This window comes from Mobula hypostoma, chromosome 6 (genome assembly GCF_963921235.1).
Source record: "Mobula hypostoma chromosome 6, sMobHyp1.1, whole genome shotgun sequence".
NCBI lineage: Eukaryota > Metazoa > Chordata > Chondrichthyes > Myliobatiformes > Myliobatidae > Mobula > Mobula hypostoma.
Genome location: NC_086102.1, coordinates 146,904,210 through 146,927,447, shown reverse-complemented (window position 1 = coordinate 146,927,447; position 23,238 = coordinate 146,904,210). Strand labels below are relative to the sequence as shown.

Sequence of the window (23,238 nt, the reverse complement as noted above, 5' to 3'; positions counted from 1 at the left end):
GGGAGAGCTTGCTCCATATTGTACTGCCCTGCCTTGCATCTCTGGTCAGCTAGGATGCAGCATCCATAATCAACCCAGACCCACAGAAGCCTCATGAAATAAAGGGGAAAAAAAACTTTCCATTAATTCAAGGATCTATAATCAGGTGACACAGGCTTAAGGTGATTGGCAAATTCGCCGGAGGTGACAAGAGAAATAAAAACTGGAAATGGTGTACTCAAAAGGGTACACATCTTTGGAAGGAGATACAAAGTTAATAGCTCTGTTCGATTACCTTTCATCAGACCTGAAACATTAACCGTGTTTCGCTCTCCACAAGTGCTGATCTGCTGTGAATTTCCAGCTTCTGCAGTTTTTTTTTTGGCCGGGTAATCTGAGGAAACATTTGTTTCTACAGCAGGTTTATGTCATATGACATGTACTGTTAGTAGCTGACCTATACAGCTCAAGTACACTGGCACAATCGATCAAACAGGCTTGTTCTGTATGGTTTAATTTAATGAGTTAATTCAATAGAAGTGTGTTTATCTTATTAAAAATCTTGCATCTACATGTTCTTCCTGAGTCTGCAGCTTGACTTCCTGTTATCATAATTCTGCTGCAATGTGTCAAAGTTGTTCATCTCATAAATATTCAAATAAGTTTTATAAATGATGAGGAACATGCAAACTTCATGTAATATTTGCAGCCAGGGGAACTTTAGGATTGTGTATTTTGTAGAAGTAAGGACTTAGCATTCTTCCCTTCCACCCTCTTGTTCTCTGTCAATTTCCAAAAACCATTAGAAAAACATTATCTTCTGATTATTCATCATTTATCAGTAAGAGCAAAAAAACAGTGACTTCCTCATCCTTTCTAGGTTGCTAACAGATATTAATTACTCTCAATATTTTTGGATGAAATTTTACTAGATTGAGGAAAGAACTAAACAGAGGGATCTGGGATTATATTTGCGTGAATTACATAAATTGAAAAGTGGTTAACATAACGAATGGGATCTGCAAAAAGGAAGTCACGATTAAGAGTGATCATGACTTCCTTGTTCAAGTGCAATATTGCAAACATTTCTCAGGACCACACATCTGGAAAGATGCAAGGGCCTTTGTAAGTACACTCAAGATATTTACTCGGATGTTTACAAGGATGAGCAACTTTTGTCACATGGATAGACTGGAGAAACTGAGTTTGTTCTCTTTAGAACATATGAGGTAGAGAGGAGATCCGAGATTTTTAAATCATAGAGTCTAGGTAACGTATATAAAGAAAAGCTGTTAGTATTAGTAATAGGCCAAGATGCAGAGGAATTAAATTGATTGCAAACAAACTAAATGAGGAATATCTTAGTATGTAGCATGTGGCTAAAAATTGAAATGCTCCACCTGGTGGGATAAGAGAGGCAATTTCAATTGGTGTTCTAAAGGGAACCAAGTAAGTGCTTGAAAAGAAAAATATTGCAGGGGCACAAGACACGGGAGGGCAGGGAATAAAACTAGTTATTCTTGCATAGAGCTGGTGTGCACTTAATGGGCTGAATAGCCTCCTTCAGTTCTGTGATGTTATAATTCTAGCTCCCCTGCACACCTCTTTTTTCTGCATGTAAATCTTAAAGCACAAGCAAGTGTGCATTCTGACTGGCAACAGATTAAATGACATCTTAAAAATATGTTGCACTTAATTTTAAGTCTTTTATTCTCTAGCCCCAGCCCTACACTTCATTCCTGGACTCAGTCTCTCCCTCCAACATAACAGTTGAAGTTTAAACCTAACATAGGTGTGGAAGTCCGGACTGCAATTTTATTCAATAATTTTAATCAATGCACACTTCTTTTATGAAGAAGACGATTTACATCTTACTTTATACTTTATTGTTGCCAAACAATTGATACTAGAACGTACAATCATCACAGCGATATTTGATTCTGCGCTTCCTGCTCCCTGGATTACAAATATTAAATATTTAAAATATTAAAAAGAGTAAAAATTAGTAAGTATTAAAATTTTTAATTATAAATCATAAATAGAAAATAGAAAAATGGAAAGTAAGGTACTGCAAAAAAACTGAGAGGCAGGTCCGGATATTTGGAGGGTACGGCCCAGATCCGGGTCGGGATCCGTTCAGCAGTCTTATCACAGTTGGAAAGAAGCTGTTCCCAAATCTGGCCGTACGAGTCTTCAAGCTCCTGAGCCTTCTCCCGGAGGGAAGAGGGACGAAAAGTGTGTTGGCTGGGTGGGTTGTGTCCTTGATTATCCTGGCAGCACTGCTCCGACAGCGTGTGGTGTAAAGTGAAGTGTATACTTCAAAGGTTTTGATATTCCTGCTTTTCAAAATTATCTGAAGGAATAATGTAATGTTCAATGTAACTAAATTGTCAAAAATTTTCTGAATCCCTTTAAATGTTAAACATTTAGGGGCAGTATTTGTTAACCTGGCTGCTAAGCAGAAATACTACCTTTTAATAGTTACGTCATCACATAATCAAGAAGCAACTGTGTATTGCTTTTGGCATTATAGAAGTTATCATTTCATTTACTCTCAGGGGTGATGATAAGAAATAAGACTAATGCTCATCTCACTCTGTTTATAACCTCAGGACATCACAATTCACTTTACAGGTAATGATACATGTTTTTCAATCACTGATCAGAGTAAGAAATAAAATATAGCAGCCTGATTAAGCTATAAGTCTTAACAGAAATGTGACTACAATGAGATAAACCACTGAATTTTATTATGCTTGGGAGATGTATTGGGCATGATGGTGTGAAGAACTCCCCCACCCTTCAAGTTCATATTGTGGGATATTTTATACCATCCTGTGAAGTAAAATAATCCAGGCACTAGTTTAGCAAGTAAATTGAAAGACTTTTGCTAACAGGGCACTATTAGTAGTGCACTACTTTTAATAATGCCTGGGTGCATCTGTCTACATTATACTTGAGTTTCTGAAATGGAACCTTCAAATCCCTCAACCAAAGCAGATATAAGGGAACTATCCACTGAGACAAGGCGTACTTTAACCAATTGTGCTGAAATGTACAATGTAGAAGAATGAGCACTGAATGCATTTTAAAACATTGAAAACATCTATAGACCCTAATCAAGTGATTTCACTCTTATAATGCAGAATCAGTATCAGGTTTAATATCACTGACATATATCATGAAAGTTGTTGTTTTGCTACAGCAGTACATTGTAATATATGATAATAAGTTTTTAAAAACTGAATTACAATAAGAAGAGTATATATCAAAAATTCAATGAAATAAGTTGTGCAACAAGAGAAAAAAAAAGTGAGCTAGCATTCTTGAGTTCATTGTCCATTCAGAAATCTATTCAGGAGGAGCTGTTCCTGAAAGGTTGAGTGTGTGTCTTCAGGCTCCTGTACCTTCTCTCTGATGGTAACAATAAGAGGGCATGTCCTGGGTGATTGAGAACCTTAATGATGGATATTGCCTTTTTGAGGCACTGCCTTTTGAAGCTGTCCTCAATGCTGGGTAGGCCAATACCCATGATTGAGCTGGCTGAATTTACAACTTCCTGCAGCTTTTTCCAGTCCTATGCAGTAGCCCCTCCATTCCAGTTAGGCCCAGGATAGAACTTCAGAGACGTTGGCACCGAGGAACTTGAAACTGCTCATCCTTTCCACTGCTGATCCCTTGCTGATACATTTGTGTTTCCTTGACCTTCCCTTCCCTTGCTGATACATTTGTGTTTCCTTGACCTTCCCTTCCTGAAGTCCACAATCAATCCTTGTTCTTACTGATGTTGAGTGCAAGGTTATTGCTGTGACACCACTCAAACCAGCTGGTTTATCTAGCTCCTATATGCCTCCTTGTCACCATGTGAAATTCTGCCATCAACAGTTGTGATATCGGCAAATTTATAGATGGCATCGGAACTGTGCCTAGCTACGTGGTTGTAGGTGTAGGGAGAGTAGAGCAGGAGGCTAATCTTGTATCCTTGACATGCACCAGTGTTGACTGTCAGCAAAGAGGAGATGTTACCACCGATTTGCACAGACTGTGGTCTCCCAAAGAGGAAGTCGAGGATTCATTTGCAGGGGGAGGCACAGAGGCCAGGTTTTGGAGCTTTTTGATTAGAACTGAGGGTATGATTATATTGAAGTAGGTTTTGTTATTGTCCAGGTGATCCAAGGCTGAGTGAAGATCCTGTGAGATTTCATCCACAGTAAATTTGCTGTGGCAATAGGCAAATTGCAATGGATCCAAGTCCTTGCTTAGGCAGAAGTTGATTCCAGCCATGACCAACCTCTCAAAGCACTTCATCATAGTAGATGTGAGTGCAACTGGGCAATAGTCACTGAAGCAGTTCACCCTGCTCTTCTTGGGCACTGGCAGTCCTTTTGAAGCAGTTGGGAACCTCTGACTGTAGCAGTGAGAGACGGAAGATGTCCTTGAACACATCCGCCAGATAGTTGTCACAGGTTTTCACTGCCCTATCAGGTACACCATCAGGGCCTGATATCTTGGAAGAGTTCATCCTTTTGAAAGATATTCTGACGTCAGCCTCCGAGACAGAGATGACAGGGTCATAAGTTGCTGCAGGGATTTGCACAGGTGTAGTTTTATTCTCCCTTTCAAAGCGTGCATAGAAGACATTGAGCTCATGTGGGTTGTGAAGCATCACAAACCCTCATGATATTAGGTTTCCCTTTGTAGTAATGGCCTGCAAACCCAGCCAGATCAACAAGTCCAGGATCTCTACCATCTAGAAGGCAAGGAGTTGCAGGCAACTAGATGGTGTTGTTACTTGTGAGTTCCCCTCCTTCATTGTTGCCAAGCCTCAATCTTTGAATCCATATTGGACAGATGAATGCGAGTCTAAGTTTGCTCACAGTATTCAAATTTTTCAAAAAATTGTAATACAGCAGGGTTCCAGCCAGTTTAATGTGCACATATTCTGGGGAAGTATCACGAATCCAATACTCAATTTCTTAGCTTTTGCTCAACCCTCCAACCCAAGGCCCACGTATGCATATCATTAGTAGCTTATTATGTACAAGTTAATTTTTGATGATGAATGGCTGGCTGTAGCAAATAATTTACTTTCCCTTCCATTTAGGATTCATCAAATATATAGTAACATCATGCAATACCAAAAAGGACAACTTACTCCCAGGAAGCTATTAGCAGGTAATTTTTATCAGTTTACTCTTCAGCAGAACCTGCCTGAGTGTTTCCAACATTTTGCTTTTAGGAATCCCAGGATCTGCAGTTGTTTTTTTTTCAGCAAGAAAACTTGACTAACCCTACCATCCTCTTCGGTGAATCAGTGCCCTTCCACATTAGGCAACACTTGGATGAGGCACAGAAAGTAGAATGTACACAGGAATAACAGTTTAACTCTGATAATCCACTGTCCAACTATTATGAAAGCCTAATAGTGCTTTGCCTGGCTCCTTGAATGCATTTTCCCATGCTCCCTTCCACCGACTAGGGCCCAATTTCTCATCTTTCCTTTCACTCACCGGCATGTAGCTCCTGAGCTCCTCTGAAGCTCAATTGAGTCTGTTTCACCTGATACATTCTTCCCCACCCTCACCCTCTCCCATTAAAATTTACTAGGTTCACTAGAAACTGTTTTGCTTAACATTTTAAATACAACGATGAAATGGAGCACAGGAATCAGTTAGTCTAGTAGCATACTGCCAAGGCACTAACTTCTCCCTCAGTATCAGCAAGATATATGAGCTGGTCATTGACTTCAGAAAATGAGGTGTGATACGCAACCTTGTCTATAGAAATGGTGCTGAGGTGGAGATGTTTGAAACTATAGCCCAAAAAAAAAACATACCAACACCTCTACTTCCTCACAAGGCTAAGGATATTTGTCACATCCACATCGACTCATGGTAACTGCTCTACCCAATATCACAACTGAACACAGTCCAGTTCATCAGACAAACCAACCTTCCCTCTGTGACTCCGTCTACTCTTCCCATTATTATGGAAAAGCAGCTAACATAATTAAATATCCCTTCCAATAGTGAGTCATTTTCTTTCCTTATCTCCCACCAGTCAAAAGATACAGAAGCCCAAGAACATAAACCACCATAATCAATGACAGCTCTATCCCACTCTTGACAGATTCTTGAAGAGACTTCTCATATGTTAAGGGACAAACTCTTGATCTCTCAATCTAACTCACTGTAGCCCCTGCACTTTATATCCACTGCACTCTGTATTTTGCATTTACACTTGGTGACTGCTTTAAGTACACCTGCTCATTAATGCAAATATTTAACCAGCCAATCATGTGACAGTAACTCAATGCACAAGAGCATGCTGACATGGTCAAGATGTTCAGTTATTGCTCAGACCAAACATCAGAATTGAGAAGAAAAGTGATGTGACTTTGACCATGGAATGATTGTTATTAAATTTGCTGACGGCACTACATTGATTGGCCTCATCTCAAATAAAAACAAGGCACCCTGACACAGAGGCATCAAGAAAACAACCTCTCCCTCAATGCCAGAAAAACAAAGGAGCTGGTTATGGACTACAGGAGGAACGGAGACAGGTTAACCCTTATTGACATCAATGGATCTGAGGTTGAGAGCGTGAACAGTTTTATGATGCTCCATATACACAGAGGATCTCACGTAGTCTGGACATACAAGCTCTGTGGTGAAAAAAGCACAACGGCACCTCTTTCACTTCAGACAGTTGAAGTTTGGTATCAGTCCCCAAATCCCAAGGGCTTTCTGCAGGAGCACAACTGAGAGCATCTTGACTGGCTGCATTACTGCCTGCTATGGGAACTGTATTTCCTTCAATCAGTGGTGCGGTGAGCCCAGCTCATCTGTAGATGTGAACTTCCCACTATTCAGGATATTTACAGAAACAGGTGTGTAAAAAAGGCCTGAAGGATCATTGGGAACCCGAGTCACCCCAACCACAAACTGCTCCAGCTGCTACTGCAGCATTAAAGCCAAGACCAACAGGCCCTGGGACAGCTTCTTCCACCAGGCCATCAGACTGATTAATTCACACTGATTCAATTGTACTTCTATGCTATATTCACTGTCTTGTTGTATATACTATTTATTACATATAACTTTAAATTGCACATTCAGATGGAGATATAACAAAGACTTTTACTCATGTATGTTAAGGATGTAAGAAATAAAGTCAATTCAATTGGTGCCAAACAGGGTGGTTTATGAATGGTGCAAAAAACAAAAGAACACCAGCAGCAGTTCTGTGGGTGTAAACGCTTTGTGAGTGAGAGGTCAGAGGAGAATGGCCATACTGGTTCAAGTTGACAGGAAGGTGACAACTCAAATAACTACACGTTACAGTCGTGGGCAGAAGAACATCTCTGAAAACACACGTCAAACCTTGAAGTGGATGGGCTATAGCAGAAGGCCATGATACACTCAGAGGCCACTTTATTAGCAACAGAAAATAATAAAATGGCCACTTAATGTAGTTTCTACTACCATATTTGTCTGGATGGCATGTAAAATAAGAGTTCTCTCTGTATCCCAATACACATGACAATAAACCACAATTGCATTGGAGTATTAATTAACATTCAATAATCCAGAAATCTTATTCATCTAGCACCATCATTCCAAGCATGCTAGAAAACACACTTTCTGCACTATAGATCAGGGACAACCAGTGCCTTGGCAGCACCATCACTCACTGAGTCCTGAAAGGCTTAACTGCCAGATTATGCTTTTGACAGATACTGCATGAACTAGATAGTAATTAACCCATTTCACTTTACCCTTAACCTATCCAATGTCCATGAGAGCATCAATGTGAATAGCCACTGCAATTGTGGAGAAAAGGTTCTACATTTAAACTGAGTATGACAAATAAAGCAGTCCATGTGTGTATGCAGCAAAATCCAGACTTTTAAGCATGTACTGATAAGGGCCAAGAAATACACACCATAAAAAAAAGCCAAATGATGACGAGTCTTGAGTATCTATTGCCATCATTGCCAGCACCACTCCAGCATCTGAGGGTCAATACTGGCCGTATGACTTTTTCCTCAGCAATAGGTAAGCCACATCTTGAACTTTCAATTAGAATTTCAAAATCTGACAACCTTTCATGCCTATATAATCTTATTCCTGCCTCAAATATCCAAAAGCAGCAGACTGCACCAAAAATACCATTACACATGAATTTCAATCAAAAATAAAAATCAAATCTTTACTACATTAAACAACCATTGGTGTTGAACAGTAATTACCATCACAACTGTAGTTATCTTCATCTGGACTTGACTGCAATCCAAAATGTTGACCGTCCATTCCCTCCATCGATGATCTATTGAATTCCTCCAACACCACATTTTAGCACAGTCTCGTTTCAATTACCATCTCAATCTAATGAGCAAGGACTATCAAAATTAGACCATGGAGCTCAACATTGGGCAAAAGCTCAACAGCACCATGTAGTTCAAGTTGATAAAAATAGCAACATTTGGGGCAGCATGATAGCAGAGCAGTTAGTGTAACACTATTACAGTGTCAGTAACCCCGTGTACAGAGGACAGTTTCAGGAACTTCAAATGTACATTCTCCCTGGGACCACATGGATTTCCTTCAGGTGCTCGTTTCCTCTCACATTCCAAAGATGTACAGGTTAGCAGGTTAATTGCTCACGTGTAAAGGTAATTGGGGAAATTTAATAGTCCAACAAGTTAATGAAGATAATGTGTTCCTTAAACTTTTTTGAAAGCACCTTAAAAACAACTTGAGAAATATAGACTCAACTAATTTTTTTTAAAGAAACCACCTGTCAATACAAGAATGAAATCTAAGCTTCAATAAAGACAAATTCAAATGAATTGTGAACTGAATATTCATCATCCTGCTGGTCATACAATTGGGCGGCACAGACTCATTGAGCTGGAAAGGTCAGTTAACGTGCTGCATCTCCAAATAAATGATTTGGAGATACAGGATTATTCATAAAAAAACTTCACATGTCAAAACATTTTTAAAGATAGTAGAAAATTTGAATATTAGTTTATACCCCTTTAGAAATAAAAAAAAATGACTCAAGCACAAGTACATAACGCTACATTTATATTTTTTCAAAAAATCATTCTGACATTTTAAAGAAATCCTTTATAATGCTTGGTCTAACAAAAAAGCACCAGGAGGCAACATAAAGAGAGACATATTTATTACAACACCAAGTGTACCTGCAAGTGACTTATTTAAAGAAAAGTACAAGCCTACCAGTTATAGAATATGAAATCATAGGTGAACCTGACCACATAACCAACAAGTGACGTGTTTATTACGCTGTCTGGATTCATAAGTTTTCAAAATTAATTTCAGTCAAAATTCACAATGTCAGAGTGGAAGATAAAGCCAATCATACAACATTAATCCCAAAGTTCATACTGTTGTAGCTTTAATTTTAATGTGTTATAAATATTACTACAGAGCATGAAGATTATTTACAACATAAATTGGAGATTTAATGGCAGCAAAACACTGTCATAAACCCATCTCCATATACTTGGAAGAATCACGCAATTCTTAAATGTCACTGTTAATGTTATTGAGTAAAACCTAGTAAAGAAATTTATCTCAAAATAGCTCATTTTGACTTTATGCTGAGTTTCTATTGTAGAAGCTACATGTTTTTCCACATTTTAGCTCTATGGATGAGCAATCATGGTACATATATTCATACTTTCATTAACAGTGACATGATCCTTCCATTCAAACTTTGTCTTGGATGCCTTGTTTGGGGATAAATGGGTGTCAGAAGCTGATTAATTCATTCAGCTTGTAATTTAATGACCAATTGCTCACTTCATTCCTGGGATCTTAATCTGTCCTGATCAAGCAGTGACAGTTCATCTGCAAATAATAATCCCCAAAGGTATCCCTGAAGATCTTTGTCACAAACTATAGAAAAGATCATGCAAAGTGAATACTATATTTTAGCAAAAGTAGAAAAGGTACGTTCGGTCATGTAAAGGTAATTGGGGAAATTTAATAACCCTACAAGTTAATGAAGATAATGTGTTCCTTATTTGAAACTTTCTTAAAAGCACCTCAAAAATAACTTGAGAAATATAAAATGGACTTAGACTTTTGTTTATTTTTTTAAGAAACAACCTGTCAACACAAGGAATGAAATCTAAATCTCAATAAAGACAAATTCAAATGAATTGTGAATTGAATATTCATCATCCTGCTGGTCACAATATGATTTGGCTATTTAACAAATAATGGGACTAAATTTACAGTCTTTAAATCCCATTTAAAAACAAAACGGTACTTCTAGCCCTATCCACTTACTACTTATACAATCTGTTCCAACAAGATGATCAATGTTTTTATTTCAGACTGTCATCACGTCACATCTGAAGCACAGCAAAAGTTTGGGTAACCAAGGGCAATTACAATGCAGCAAAATAGCAGACAAAGACAGTGTGAAGAATAACTTGCTTTACAAGATGTAGTCAAGTTCATAGCGGACGTGTGTATTTTTTTCATCATTAAATATCCTTGGATAATGTGCAATTAGGGCATCCTGTGAACCGATGTAGATTGAGTTGTAGATCTTCCAGTAGACATCACGTACTTTTCTGGCAGGATGGAACAAGCCCTTTGAAAAAGGAAGAAAGGCAGAACTTTACTATGCTGCTGAAGACCAATGAGGACTTCAACATTGAGAAAATATTAAATGATAACTCTTAAAATAAAACAGACACTGTTTAAAACCAAAAGGTTTTCGGAACGTGCTTTTCTCTGTTCAACAATTGAAACTTTAGTGAAAGGATTGAAGTGTTAAATCATTGCAATATTAAATCAGATTGGCAAAATGGATCATACAATCCAAGTGTGTTGCCAATTAACATTCAGTTATGTGAAATTTTTCCCCTACACAAGAAAAGCACTGAGCCATATTGAAAGCCAGGAAAGCGCAACTTGGATTACTTTAACACCAACATTAGTATCTGATACTAATGAGGTTAGTAGAATGCATGCTTGCACTAAGGACAAATTGTTAACCTTAGCTGTTTTACTGTGAAAAGGCTGAACACCTTCCTAAGAGCAAGGGAAAATTCTTTTATCTTGGCCACTCTCATGCACCCTTCTTGGTGACACTGGAGATGACATGCAAGGAAATTTCTACAAAAATATCAGGACAAAAAGACTTGCAACAATTAAAAGTCATTAGCTAGAAGTCCTGTGAAAAACAATGTTGCATCCAGATCAAATCTAATCCAAATACATGATGACAAAATTTTAACTTACCTGTAAGCAATATTGTAGCATTCTGCAAGGTCCTAATGCAACCCTTAGACCCTCCAATGCCCCCATTACTGCCTGGATAACATGTGGTGATGTTTCAAAAACATTGGGCCATACATAATTTAACAAGTGATTCAAAGCATCTTCACACCCAAATCCGTATACTCCCAGGGACATGTGCTGCACAACTGCACTAGCTGTCTGTCTGTGAACCAGGTCTCTGGAATAAAGACAAAACAAAATTACATATTAGTCCACTACTTATTTTTAAATTATATTTTATACCACAAAAAATCTTGTTCCCTGCCAATACAAAATTCTTTAAAGTATATATTTCAAAGTTTTGAGACATAATTCATTGAAAACAGGTATTATAAATTGCTACTGGTGATCCATTTTCCATTAATAATTTAGTTTGCGTTTAGCAACAGCCAAGTGAAATACTCCAGTTGCCTTCCAGAAATGGCAAAGGAGCCTGCACCAGACTATAAATGGGTCAGCTTCTACAGGAAAATTTCTGGCAGAAGTAACATTACTTCATTTATGTGTGAACAACTTCAGTACTTCATTGCTTTTAGAGCACTCTGGTAGTAAAAAGGTTCTATATAAATATGTCACATTTCTACAATATTTATTTTCCTTTGAAAGCAAATATATAGAATGCAGTTGGTACCTCTCAGATATTTAATAAACACAAAATTCTTTCCTTGTTGGGATGGACAGAAACGCTATGCTATCACTTCATGTTTCATGCAAAATTATTTTACTTGCAACTCAAAGTGATTATTGGCGTATAGGACAACGAATCTACAGCAAGATTCAGTTTCCCACAAAAGCGAATATTAATTTTTGCTTCAATGGAATGTTCACAGCTTGAATCTTTTCTTTACCCCATACCAACAGACAACATGTGATAATTTAATGTTGAGTGAATGAGAAATACTGATCAGGATACTAAAGTCCTTCTCTTACTTTTCTTTCCAACAGTTTCATGTCGTCTAAAAGAGACACCCCATGATTTTTGTTCTAAAGCCTCATAAGTCTGCCTTTTAACTGTATCTTTTTGATTTGGGTGAAGTCATGACTGTATAACCAGCTGACTTTGTAGAAGAGAATCACAACCAGCTTGCCAGAAAAAGACATTAGAATATGTAAGGTTTCATAATTAAAAGACTTGGTGACTTAAAATAAAAAGTACACACGAAACTAAATTTGATTTTTCTATTCATAACCAAAACACAAAACAATAAAAAATATTGCCATGACTTGATCTTAAAATACGTTCCGTGCCCATCTGCAGTGTTGTCTGTTTACAGCTGCTGAGAGAGACCTCTGAGCCGGAATGCGCCAACAGGGGTGGCATGGCACAGCATTCTGGCTGGAGTTGGTGCCTACCCAACCCCTAGCATTTGCTTGGCAGAACAATGGACTTGGGGTCTGGACTATATACATGTATATCTTGCATGATTGTATTTTACTATATGCTATCTTGTATGTGTAAGGGCTAAACCTCAAGCCACGGTGTTGCTTGTTTACAGCTGCCAGTGAGAGGCAGTGGGGGGGAGAGAGGAATAACGACGTGGCATCGGTGCTGCTGTCTCTGCACCCCCCACCCCACCCCCACAATGTTTGCTTGACAGAAAACAATGGTCATCCGCAAATTCCAGTGGTTATGCATGGCCCGAGTTTGGTTTCTTTTATTGAGTGGTTGTATTTTTCTACCTTATACGTGCTATGTATGCTTTCTGCTGTGTGAGACTGTTGGTACTGTGTTTTGCACCTTGACCCTGGAGTTACTCTGTCTCGTTTGGCTGTATTCTTGAGTATTCATGTATTGAACTGAATTGGAAAAGAAACATTGGTCATTGGCTGTTATGATATCTGCTATCAGAATTCAACTGAACTCACCTGTCCATTAGAGCATCTTCAAGCAATGGTGTAACTGCATAAATATAATCTTTTCCCATTTCACCAATGTACTCAAATAAGAATGAGAGAGATTTAAGCACACCATTCTGCACATTCAACTCAGGAACTCTATACTCATTCATCAAAGCAGGAAGCACTGTGAACGGAGAGCATGTTTCTGCCACAATAGCAATAGCTACTGTGGTACAGACCCGGTTCTGACGTTCTTGAACCTTCAGATTATTCAAAAGCGTGGCCAGTACATCATGTGGACTGAAAGGAAAGTAAACATGTGAAACATTTTAAAAATGACTTTTTTATTGGACAAACAGTACTAGAAATTTAAACTGCATTTTTTTTTATTGTAGAGAAAACATTTCCTTTTAGAATGCAATAGGAATCTAATTCAGTTATTTAACATTAGAAAAGCAAAGATTTTCTCTGTGCAAGAGCACAGCAGTCTTACATCATTCAACTTAACACCTTTTACAGTTAAGTGAAAAATAAACATACCCTTTGCACAACACTGACAACCAATTCTACTGCTACTGTAATTGCTTCACTGGACTTACCCAATAGCTTTTGCAATGTAGCCAAAGGTGTTTACTGTTGCTCTTCTGATAGCTTTTTTGTGTGCCTTTAAAAGTTCTAACAATTCAAAGCATATTCTCATCCATTCACGAGCAGATACATACTCTGCACCTCTGCATAAAGAACACACATTCAGAAACAAGTTGTAAATGCATCACTGTATAATTTTTGATCAGTATTAATATCAACCTCAAACCAGTTTTGACTCCAACTGCACCATTTTAAAATGCCAACTTTTCAAATAACAGCAAGTGCCCATTCCCTGGATTTTCCTCTATTTTCCCCAAATTTCTTTCAGGTTACCATATCTACCTTTCATTCTCATTTACTGCAAGTCATGTTTGATCAAGTACCAACTAAACTACAGTTTGCTACTTAAAAAAATCATTCAATAAAACTAAAGAAAATAAAGTTTACTTAGTTGGCTAATTACCGATCTGCAATTCGCCCAACCAGGTCAATACAGTTCTCCTGAACCTTTTCATGCCTGTTTTTCAAAATTGGAGTAAGACGTGGAAGCAGATCCTTAATGGGTGGAGTCATTTTATGCATACCTGTAATATTAGAAAGGCAGAAATTTTCTTTAAGTATTTCTTCAGGTTAATTGAAAATAAGCATTCCAAATTTAGATAATGGACATACCTATAACATTTACAATAGCTTTCAGTGCTCCCAAAATACTCCCTAGTACTTCAGGGTACTCTTCACCCAGGTATTCATATAGCACAACACCCAAGTGGCCCATCAGTTTTTCCTAAAATACAAAAGGTATTAGCTCACATGGCCTGAACAAGAAACAGTAAATATATTTGAAACTAAATACAATGTAGTAGCTTTGAAAATCTAACACTGTCCTGAAAAGCACACATACCTCCTGACAGGTCTTCATAACCACCGCAATCCGAGAGATTAGGTCTGCAGCTTGCTGTCGCACTTTGGCGGATTTATTGTTTAGACGCCACAATACTGTGCCACAAATCTGTGGTAAATAGGGCTTTACACGCTTACCCAATGCGTTTACCACTGTACCAAAACCATTTAACATTACAGAATCCTATGGGGAAAAAAAATCAACAATATTAGAGCAAATGTACAAAAGGAAACAATGTATCAAAACACTACATACAATTTTTACTCAAAATAAAATTCACAGAGTGAATTTATGTCATTTTAACATTAGGGAAACTGAAATACCAAAGAACTCTGATGCAGCAGAAATTTAAAAGACAGTTAGCATTTTTACTTGAACTGGACAAAAGGTGAATCCAAACGTAAATACACACCTCAGTAGTCTGTTCCTGGAATGCATACAGAATGCCATCAATGAGCTGTTCTTCTAATTTATGATCAATATCTGCAGCTCCCAGATTACCCATGATCTTTTCAATGGTTTCCATCACCATTTTTCTGTATTGTTCAGCTTCATCTTTTAAATCATCAACTATTCTGGAGATTATTTCAGCTGCTCCAACCTTGTTTGCAAGTTCCACAGTGGTATCTACTAACTGTCAAGAACAGAAATACAGAAATGTTATTCACAAGTATGGAAAATTTGTTACCTTTAACATAGATGATAGCAAATAATTCTGAAAGGTTAGAAATCAGTACTGTCCTCTAAAATTGTGGTTTCTCAACAATGCATTAAGAATTGAACCTTGCTCTGCTACAACCAAACTGGGAGACAAGGATAGTCTCCATAATTGGAACAAATATTCTAATGTATAAATCAGATCAAAGGGACACAAAATTAAAAAATTTTCACCATGGAGAAAACGTGAGTATATTATAAATTTTAAGATTCAAGTAACTAAAAAAGGCCAGAAACAAAACTATGGAAACACCACAAGCTACCAGCTCCCTTCCAAGTCACAATAGCCTGAATCAGAAATATGGCAGCAATTGCTTATTTTTGCTGGGATTAATTCAGAAAAAGTGAAGATGCTTTCACAAAAAATGCACTGTTCAAGTGGTGGCAATTGTTGAAGGACAAACAGAGATGGACAGTAAATACTGGTCTTATGAGCAATCCTCAAATCTCTAAAATGCATGAAATACAGGTGTCCCCCACTTTTCGAATGTTCGCTTTACGAAACCTCGCTGTTACGAAAGACCTACATTAGTTACCTGTTTTCGCGAACAGAAGGTGTTTTCACTGCTACAAAAAGCGCACGCCCCGAGCAGCCAAGCTCCTCCCCCGGAACTGCATTCTAGCCGTCATTGCTTAAGCACGTGCCTGTGAGCAGCCGTTAGCAAGATAAGTTCTAAGGTATTGGAAAGGCCTAAAAGAGCTCATAAGGGTGTTACACTTAGTGTAAAACTAGATATAATTAAGCGTTTCGATCGTGGTGAACGAAGTAAGGACAAAGTGAGCTTGAGTTTGGCTTGTGGAAGCTGACGAAGATGATGTTGAAGAGGTTTTGGCATCCCATGACCAAGAACTGATAGATGAAGAGCTGATGCAATTGGAAGACGAAAGGATAACAATCGAAACCGAATGTCGTAGCAAAAGGACCGAAAGTGAAGTCGTCCAGGAACTGAAGGTGAAGCAATTGTGTGAGATTTTCGCTGCAATTATTGCAGAAAAGTACAACTTTAATTTTGAAAGGGTACGATGGTTTAGGGCATATTTGCAGGATGGTTTGAGTGCTTACAAAGAACTGTATGAAAGGAAAATGCGCAAGGCTAAGCAGTCAAGCATACTGTCGTTTTTCAAGCCTTCCACATCAGCCACAGCAGACGACAAACCTCGACCTTCAACATCGAGGCAGGCAGACATAGAAGATGATGACCTGCCTGCCCTGATGAAAACAGACAATAATGAGATGACACCCCAGTGTCCCACCACCACAACCCCTTGGCTGCGGACCGATACACTGCCACGGAGAATGCAGTGGTAGCCGGGACGCACCCAACACATCTTTAAGAAAAAAGCCGAAATAAACATGCTAATAAATTAGGTGCTGCCCAGCACGTAATTAATTAGCTTGTTTATTTCGGCTTTTTTCTTAAAAGATGTGCTGGGTGCATCCCGGCTACTGCTGCATTCTCCACAGATCGATATCGGTTCGCTGCCCGGAGCTTGGGGACCACTGCACCACCCCAACCTCCCAATGACTCAGCCTAACATACCATCACCATTCTCGATTCTGGTAACTGATACTACACTGTACATACATTATTTCTACTTCATATCGGTTGTGTATTTTTACGTGTTATTTGGTATGATTTGGCAGCTTCATAGCTTAAAGGTTACTTTGAGAGAGTGTTTCTGCCGACGGCGCTTGCGCGAGATTTTCACTACGGAGAACAGCGCAGCAATGATTGTAGAAAAGTATTCCTACTTTATATAGGCTGTATATTTATATCATTCCTGCTTTTACTATATGTCACTGTTATTTTAGGTTTTTATGTGTTATTTGGCATGATTTGGTAGGTTATTTTTTGGGTCTGCGAATGCTCACAAATTTTTCCCATATAAATAAATGGTAATTGCTTCTTCGCTTTACGACATTCCGGCTTACAAACCGTTTCATAGGAACGCTCTACCTTCGGATGGCGGGGGAAACCTGCAATAGATTTGTTTCCTGAAGATATAAACTTGATGTTCTGTTCTCAGTGACACAATATCCTTTCAAAATATGGTTCATTTAAATTTTTGGTGGACTTCTTAAAATTGTATTGCTACTCTTAAGGATTTGTCCACAAGTACACACAGATCATAATGCTCTGAACCCAATGTTTCTTATTTTCCAGGTATTCCTTGACTTTTTCGCATTTGTTGACAGAACTTTAAAGCTTCACACTGATCAAAGTAGAAAACATATCGATTATATTCCTATTCATCAAGTTTACCAACTTGTTCCTTCACAGTATTTACTTCCCACCCACTTTGCTCCCTTTCAATATGATGGCAATAGTAAACTTAGCAATTGCGTATTTGCTTCCAAAGACCAATTGATGAAATAGATAATGACCAACAATTCTGGCACTGGCTACATTGAGCCTCATTTTCCACCTTCAGCCACTATGACCTGAATTTAAATTTTAAACATCGCACCATATGAATTGCATGATAGCAGTTATTTGGTATGTTTGTCATTTGCTGTCAATGCCCATGTTTACTCTTGTCCATCCCGTAAAAATCCTTAACCCCACACAGAATTTACTTATCTGCAAAACTTACTCATTTTTACATCTGCACGTTTGGTCAGGTAGACCCATTGTTTCAGCTTGTTCCTGCCCCACTGAGCTCGTATCTCATACCTTGATTGTATGCAACAATCCTGGTGCTGGGTATATGGAGCCTCATTTCCCATCTTTAGCCACATTGAACATCTACTCTTTGTATCCATGCCTTTAACTTACACCCCCTGCACCCCCCCCCCCCGCAAGTTCAATCCCTTCCTACCTACACCTGTGACATGTTACACGCTCCAGATCTTTTCAATGATTTCAGGCTCCCTCGGCCCCATCATCTTATTTTCACAATGGATGTCCAGTCCCTATACACCTCCATCCCCCACCAGAAAGGCCTCAAAGCTCTCCACTTCCTTCTTCCCCTCCACCACCACTCTCCTCCTCTAGCAGAACTTGTCCTCACTCTTTATAATTTCCCCATTTGGCTCCTCCCACTTCCTTCAAACAAAAGGGGTAGCCATGGGCACTCCTGTGTGTCCCAGCTACGCGTACCTTTTTGTCGGCTATGTGGAACAAACTACTTTCCAAGCCTACACTCGTGTCTACCCCCCACCTTTCCTATGCTATACCGACGACTGCATTGGTGCTGCTTTCTGCACCCATGTGCAACTCATTAAGTTCGCCTCCAACTTCCACCCTGCCCTCAAATTTACCTGGTCCATTTCTGACACCTACCTCCCCTTTCTCAATCTCACTGTCTACTTCTGGAGACAGCTTATCTACTGATGTCTATTATCAACCCACTGACTCTCACAGCTACCTGGACTATACCTCATCCCACCCTGTTACTTGTAAAAGTGCCATCCCCTTCTCTCAGTTCCTCTGTCTCTGCTGCATCTGCTCTCAGCATGAAGCTTTTCATTCCAGAATGAGGGAAATGCTCTACTTTTTCAAAGAAAGGAGCTTCCGTATTCCGCCATCAATGCTGCCCTCAACCGCATCTCTTCCATTTCACGCACCTCTACTCTTACCCCTTCCTCCCGCCACCCTACCAGGGATAGGGTTCTTCTTGTCCTTGCCTACCACCCCACCATTCTCTGCATCCAGCATTTAATTCTCAGGAACTTCAGCCATCTCCAACGGGATCCCACCACCAAGCACATCTTTTCCTCCACACTTCTTGCAGGGATTGCTCCCTACTTGACTCCCTTTTCCATTCATCCCTTCCTACTGACCTCCCTCCTGGCACTTATGCTTGTGAGTGGAACAAGTGCTCACCTGCCCCACCACCACCTCGCTCACTACTATTCAGGGCCCCAAACAGTCCTTCCAGGTGAGGCCACAATCTGTTGGGGTCATATACTGCATCTGGTGCACCCAGTGTGGCCTCCTGTATAGCAGTGAGACCTGACGAAGATTGGGAAACCACTTCACCAAGCACCTATGCTCTGTATGCCAGGAGATGCAGGATATCCCAGTAGCCAACCATTTTAATTCTACTTCCCATTCTGATATGTCAATCCATGGCCCCCTCTACTGTCGCAATGAGGTTACACTCAGGTTGGAGGAACACCACTATATATTCTGTCCGGGTAACCTCCAACTTGATGGCATGAACATCCATTTCTCAAGTTTCTGCTAATGCCGCCCCCCCCACCGCCTCTTCACCATTACCCATCTCTTTTTCCCTTCATCTCCTTGCCTGCCTCCCTCTGGTGGCTCCTCCCCATTTTTCTTTCTTCCATGGCCTTCTGCCCTCTCCTTTCACACTCCCCCTACTTCAGACATGTAATCTCATTCAACAATCAACTTCCCAGGTTTTTACTTCATTTCTCCCCCTCCCAGTTTCACCTATCACCTTTCTCTCTCCTCTCCCATCTTTTAAATCTATTCATCTTTTTTCTACAGGCCTGCCAAAGGGTTTCGGCCCAAAACGTCGACTGTACTTTTCTCCCCCTATAGATGCTGCCTGGACTGCTGAGTTCCTTCAGCATTGTGTGGGTGTTGCTAGGATTTCCAGTGCCTGCGGATTTTCTCTTGTTTGCTAGTTCATCTGTGTTTTTCTAGTGTACCTTTTTCCTTATCTCTATGTATTATATCTTTCCCTCTGGAGTACCTGCACTAACTTAACTTTTATATCCTGCCTTTCTTCATCAGTGGTCTCAGTACATTTAAATCTGGTATATGTTATCCTAAACTCTACTGAATACCTGCAACAAAACAAACTGTTTTACCTGTCTGTAGTTTCTCCTGTCCAAAGCCATTCGATGCTGCCAGAAGTGCTTGAAAAATGGAGGAAGGATTTCTGTTTTGATGTAATTGGCTTCCACACCATCCGTTCCACAACATTGCTTTACCACCTACATATAGCAGGTACAATTAATTACTCAAAGCTGTGATTAATTTCCCATTAGTTAAACTCCCATCACAAACTTAAACTCCCTTCACAATAAATAGAATAAATAATCAGAGGTTAGCTCATGCATAAAACATGTTCTTGGTTTGCAAACTACTTATAATAACAAAACCCCTTAACTACATTTTCAGCACTACATTAGTAGAGCATATTGGGAGGAAGTGCAGCACCTGAAGTTAAATGCTGAAACACAATATTTTAAAAGCAACAGCAAAGCATTACTTTTAAGCTTTACAACTATGTATTTTAGATCCTAATACCAGAGATTGATTGGTAGATCATATACACCGACTTAAAAGAACTAAAGACTCAAAATTATAGTATTAATAAACCATTTTACCTGAAGCACATACTTTTAGAGAACATTACAGCACAGTACAGGCCCTTCAGCTCATGATGTTGTGCTGACTTTTAACGCACTCTGAAATCAATCTGACTTTTTCCTTCTACTTAACCCTCCATTTTTCCATCATCCATATGCCAATTAAAAATTCTCTTCAAGTCCCTTAAGTATCTGTTTCTACCACCACCCTGGCAATGCATTCCACACACCTAACCAGTGAGTAAAAGAAAAAAACTACTTTATATTCCCCCCCACTAGCTTAAAGTTATGCCTTGTATTAGCCATTTCCGCACTGGGGGGGAATCTTTGGCCATACATTCAACCATGCCGCTCATTATCCGGTATAGCTCTATCAAGTCATCTCTCATCCTTCTCCTTTTCAAAGAAAAAGCATCCTCTTAAGACATGTTCTCCAATCCAAACAGCATCCTGGTAAGCCTCCGTTGCAACTCATCTCCTCTGAAGTTTCCACAACCAGAACTGAGCACAACATTCCAAATGTGGTCCAGCCAGGGTTTTGTAAAGCTGTAACATTACTTTGCAACTCTTGTATTCAATTCCCCAACTAATAAAGGCTAACATACCCTATGCCTAAACAACCCCATCAACTTGCAGGGTTTCAGGGCATTAAAATTATTCCAACTTGATACCCATTAAAACATCAAAGGAATGATGCAGCATTCTGAGGTCATTCATTTTATCACATGCACCACATCTTTTGCCCTTTAATTCACCCTGAAACTATTTGATGTGAATCATTCCATGTGAAGTGTTACTATCGACTCTGTTGCACACTTCAGATTGGAATTAGCTTATTACTGTCATATGTACTAGGGTACAGTGAAAGGTTGCCTTACAGACATACTGTTTAAATAAATCATATTACTTCCACCTTTCCTTTAACACCTCCTTTACTAATCCAATTGTTCAGAATTTTTTCAAAAACTACACACCCCCGATGACTAACAAAGGATAACATCAACCAGCAAAAATTTAAGACAGTAAGCAATATTTCATGCTTAAAGTTATTAAGTACTAGAATATCATCATAATGGTTACAAACTTGCCTTAAGTACAATTTTTTTCATTTCTTCATCAGGAGACTGAAACTCACGGATAAGGATCAACATCACTTCTCGTGTATAGTAGTTTGCATATTCAGCATCCATAAGTGGAATCAAGTAACCAATAGCCTTTAAAAAGGCAGCCAAACCCTGGAACAGACAATATCAATATTAGGTGCTAGAAGTTCAATATTAAAACATTTAAACAACCACATTCATTTAAAAATAGCAAAATGTTGGTTGGGACTAGGATGCTCCACTAAACAGTAGAATGTTAAAAAATAATGCACACTGCAAAAGTCAAATGAATTTACATTTCAAAGGTGAAATATATGAAAACATCAACAAATTCCAATAGCTGAATCATCAAAACATTGAGATGTACTGAGTTACCTGGTTCTTGTTGGAAAATTACAAAAATAAGTGGGAAGAACACTAAAGAAATTTCAAACCTGTTGATTATTTTTTTTTAAAAATCTTTCTCTGTCCAGATTAAAATTACTACTATCTTGCAACATTTTTTACATCATGCAAAGAAATTCAGATCCAAAAAAAAAACATTAAAATAGTGAACCACTAAGTTCTTTCATATTTGTTGGTTCCTTAAAGTTGTCATAGCTGGGTGAGGTAATGGAGATAAGCTCCTACTACCCAGAAGTGCTCCCAACGTGTCTCAGATAACCTCTGACAACCAAGCCCAACATGTCTCAGATAACCAAGCCCAGCTCCTGTTCTTCACATGCAGCTTAGCTACTAAGACTGGCAGAACCATTTCTACTGACAGAAGGGAAAAGGCGGGTTACTAGTGCCCTAAAACCAGTTACTTTAGGCCTCGTCAGCTGTGGTTGGCAGCTCATCTAGAACAGGAAAACTCTGATCACAAACTTCCACTGCCTTACAGCTATACCCACCCACGGGGAAGGCTTCAGGAGTAAACCCCGAGGAAAAATCTGGAGTGGGAGTCCCTAAGGCAGTCCTACGTTAAGTTCAATGCTGACTGGTAACTGCTGCTACACTGCTGGTGTCAAACTGTATTGGTCTCTACTTTTACTTTGGATTTGTCAGCTGTGTGGAGATGGCATAACTTGCTCTACATATCAGACTGCCCTGGCTTACGTATCCCAGAGACCGGTATGATGCAACCTCAACCAACAGAGGGCTTCACTCACTATTTGTTGTAATATGTAATGTTATCACATCTGCTCACTGACTATAGTCAAACCAGCAAACAATATACAATATTATGCTTACTTTGCCTCTATGCTGTCGAATACCTTTCCACAATGGTTTCAGAACAGAGTCAAATGACTCGATACCATATGGAGTTGCAGCTTCAGCCAAGGCAGCAATAGCCAGAGCACTGATAGTTCGTACTTTCTGCTGCTCATCAACCAGACCTATGGGGCAAGATATTTCATTTGATCAATTTATGCAATCATTGAACTTCAGATATAACGAACTACAGTCACCATTTAAAACTAAAAATCTATGTAAAACCTCAGTGAATTTCTC

General features: G+C 39.1%; 1 protein-coding gene across 2 annotated transcripts in view; it reads right to left on the bottom strand.

The window, feature by feature from the left end:
* Window positions 1-9,084: 9,084 nt before the first annotated feature.
* The window catches only part of sf3b1 (splicing factor 3b, subunit 1), a 38,300-nt gene continuing 24,146 nt past the window's right edge, over window positions 9,085-23,238 (bottom strand). For both annotated transcript variants that reach the window (XM_063051931.1, XM_063051932.1), the window contains 11 exons: window positions 22,978-23,123; window positions 21,730-21,876; window positions 20,138-20,263; window positions 15,050-15,271; window positions 14,638-14,820; window positions 14,409-14,520; window positions 14,200-14,320; window positions 13,748-13,879; window positions 13,176-13,448; window positions 11,271-11,487; window positions 9,085-10,617 (listed from right to left, as the gene is read on the bottom strand). In XM_063051931.1, coding sequence (XP_062908001.1) covers window positions 10,459-10,617; window positions 11,271-11,487; window positions 13,176-13,448; window positions 13,748-13,879; window positions 14,200-14,320; window positions 14,409-14,520; window positions 14,638-14,820; window positions 15,050-15,271; window positions 20,138-20,263; window positions 21,730-21,876; window positions 22,978-23,123 — 1,838 coding nt within the window. In that variant the 3' untranslated portion in view covers window positions 9,085-10,458. The remainder of the gene's footprint in view (window positions 10,618-11,270; window positions 11,488-13,175; window positions 13,449-13,747; window positions 13,880-14,199; window positions 14,321-14,408; window positions 14,521-14,637; window positions 14,821-15,049; window positions 15,272-20,137; window positions 20,264-21,729; window positions 21,877-22,977; window positions 23,124-23,238) is intronic.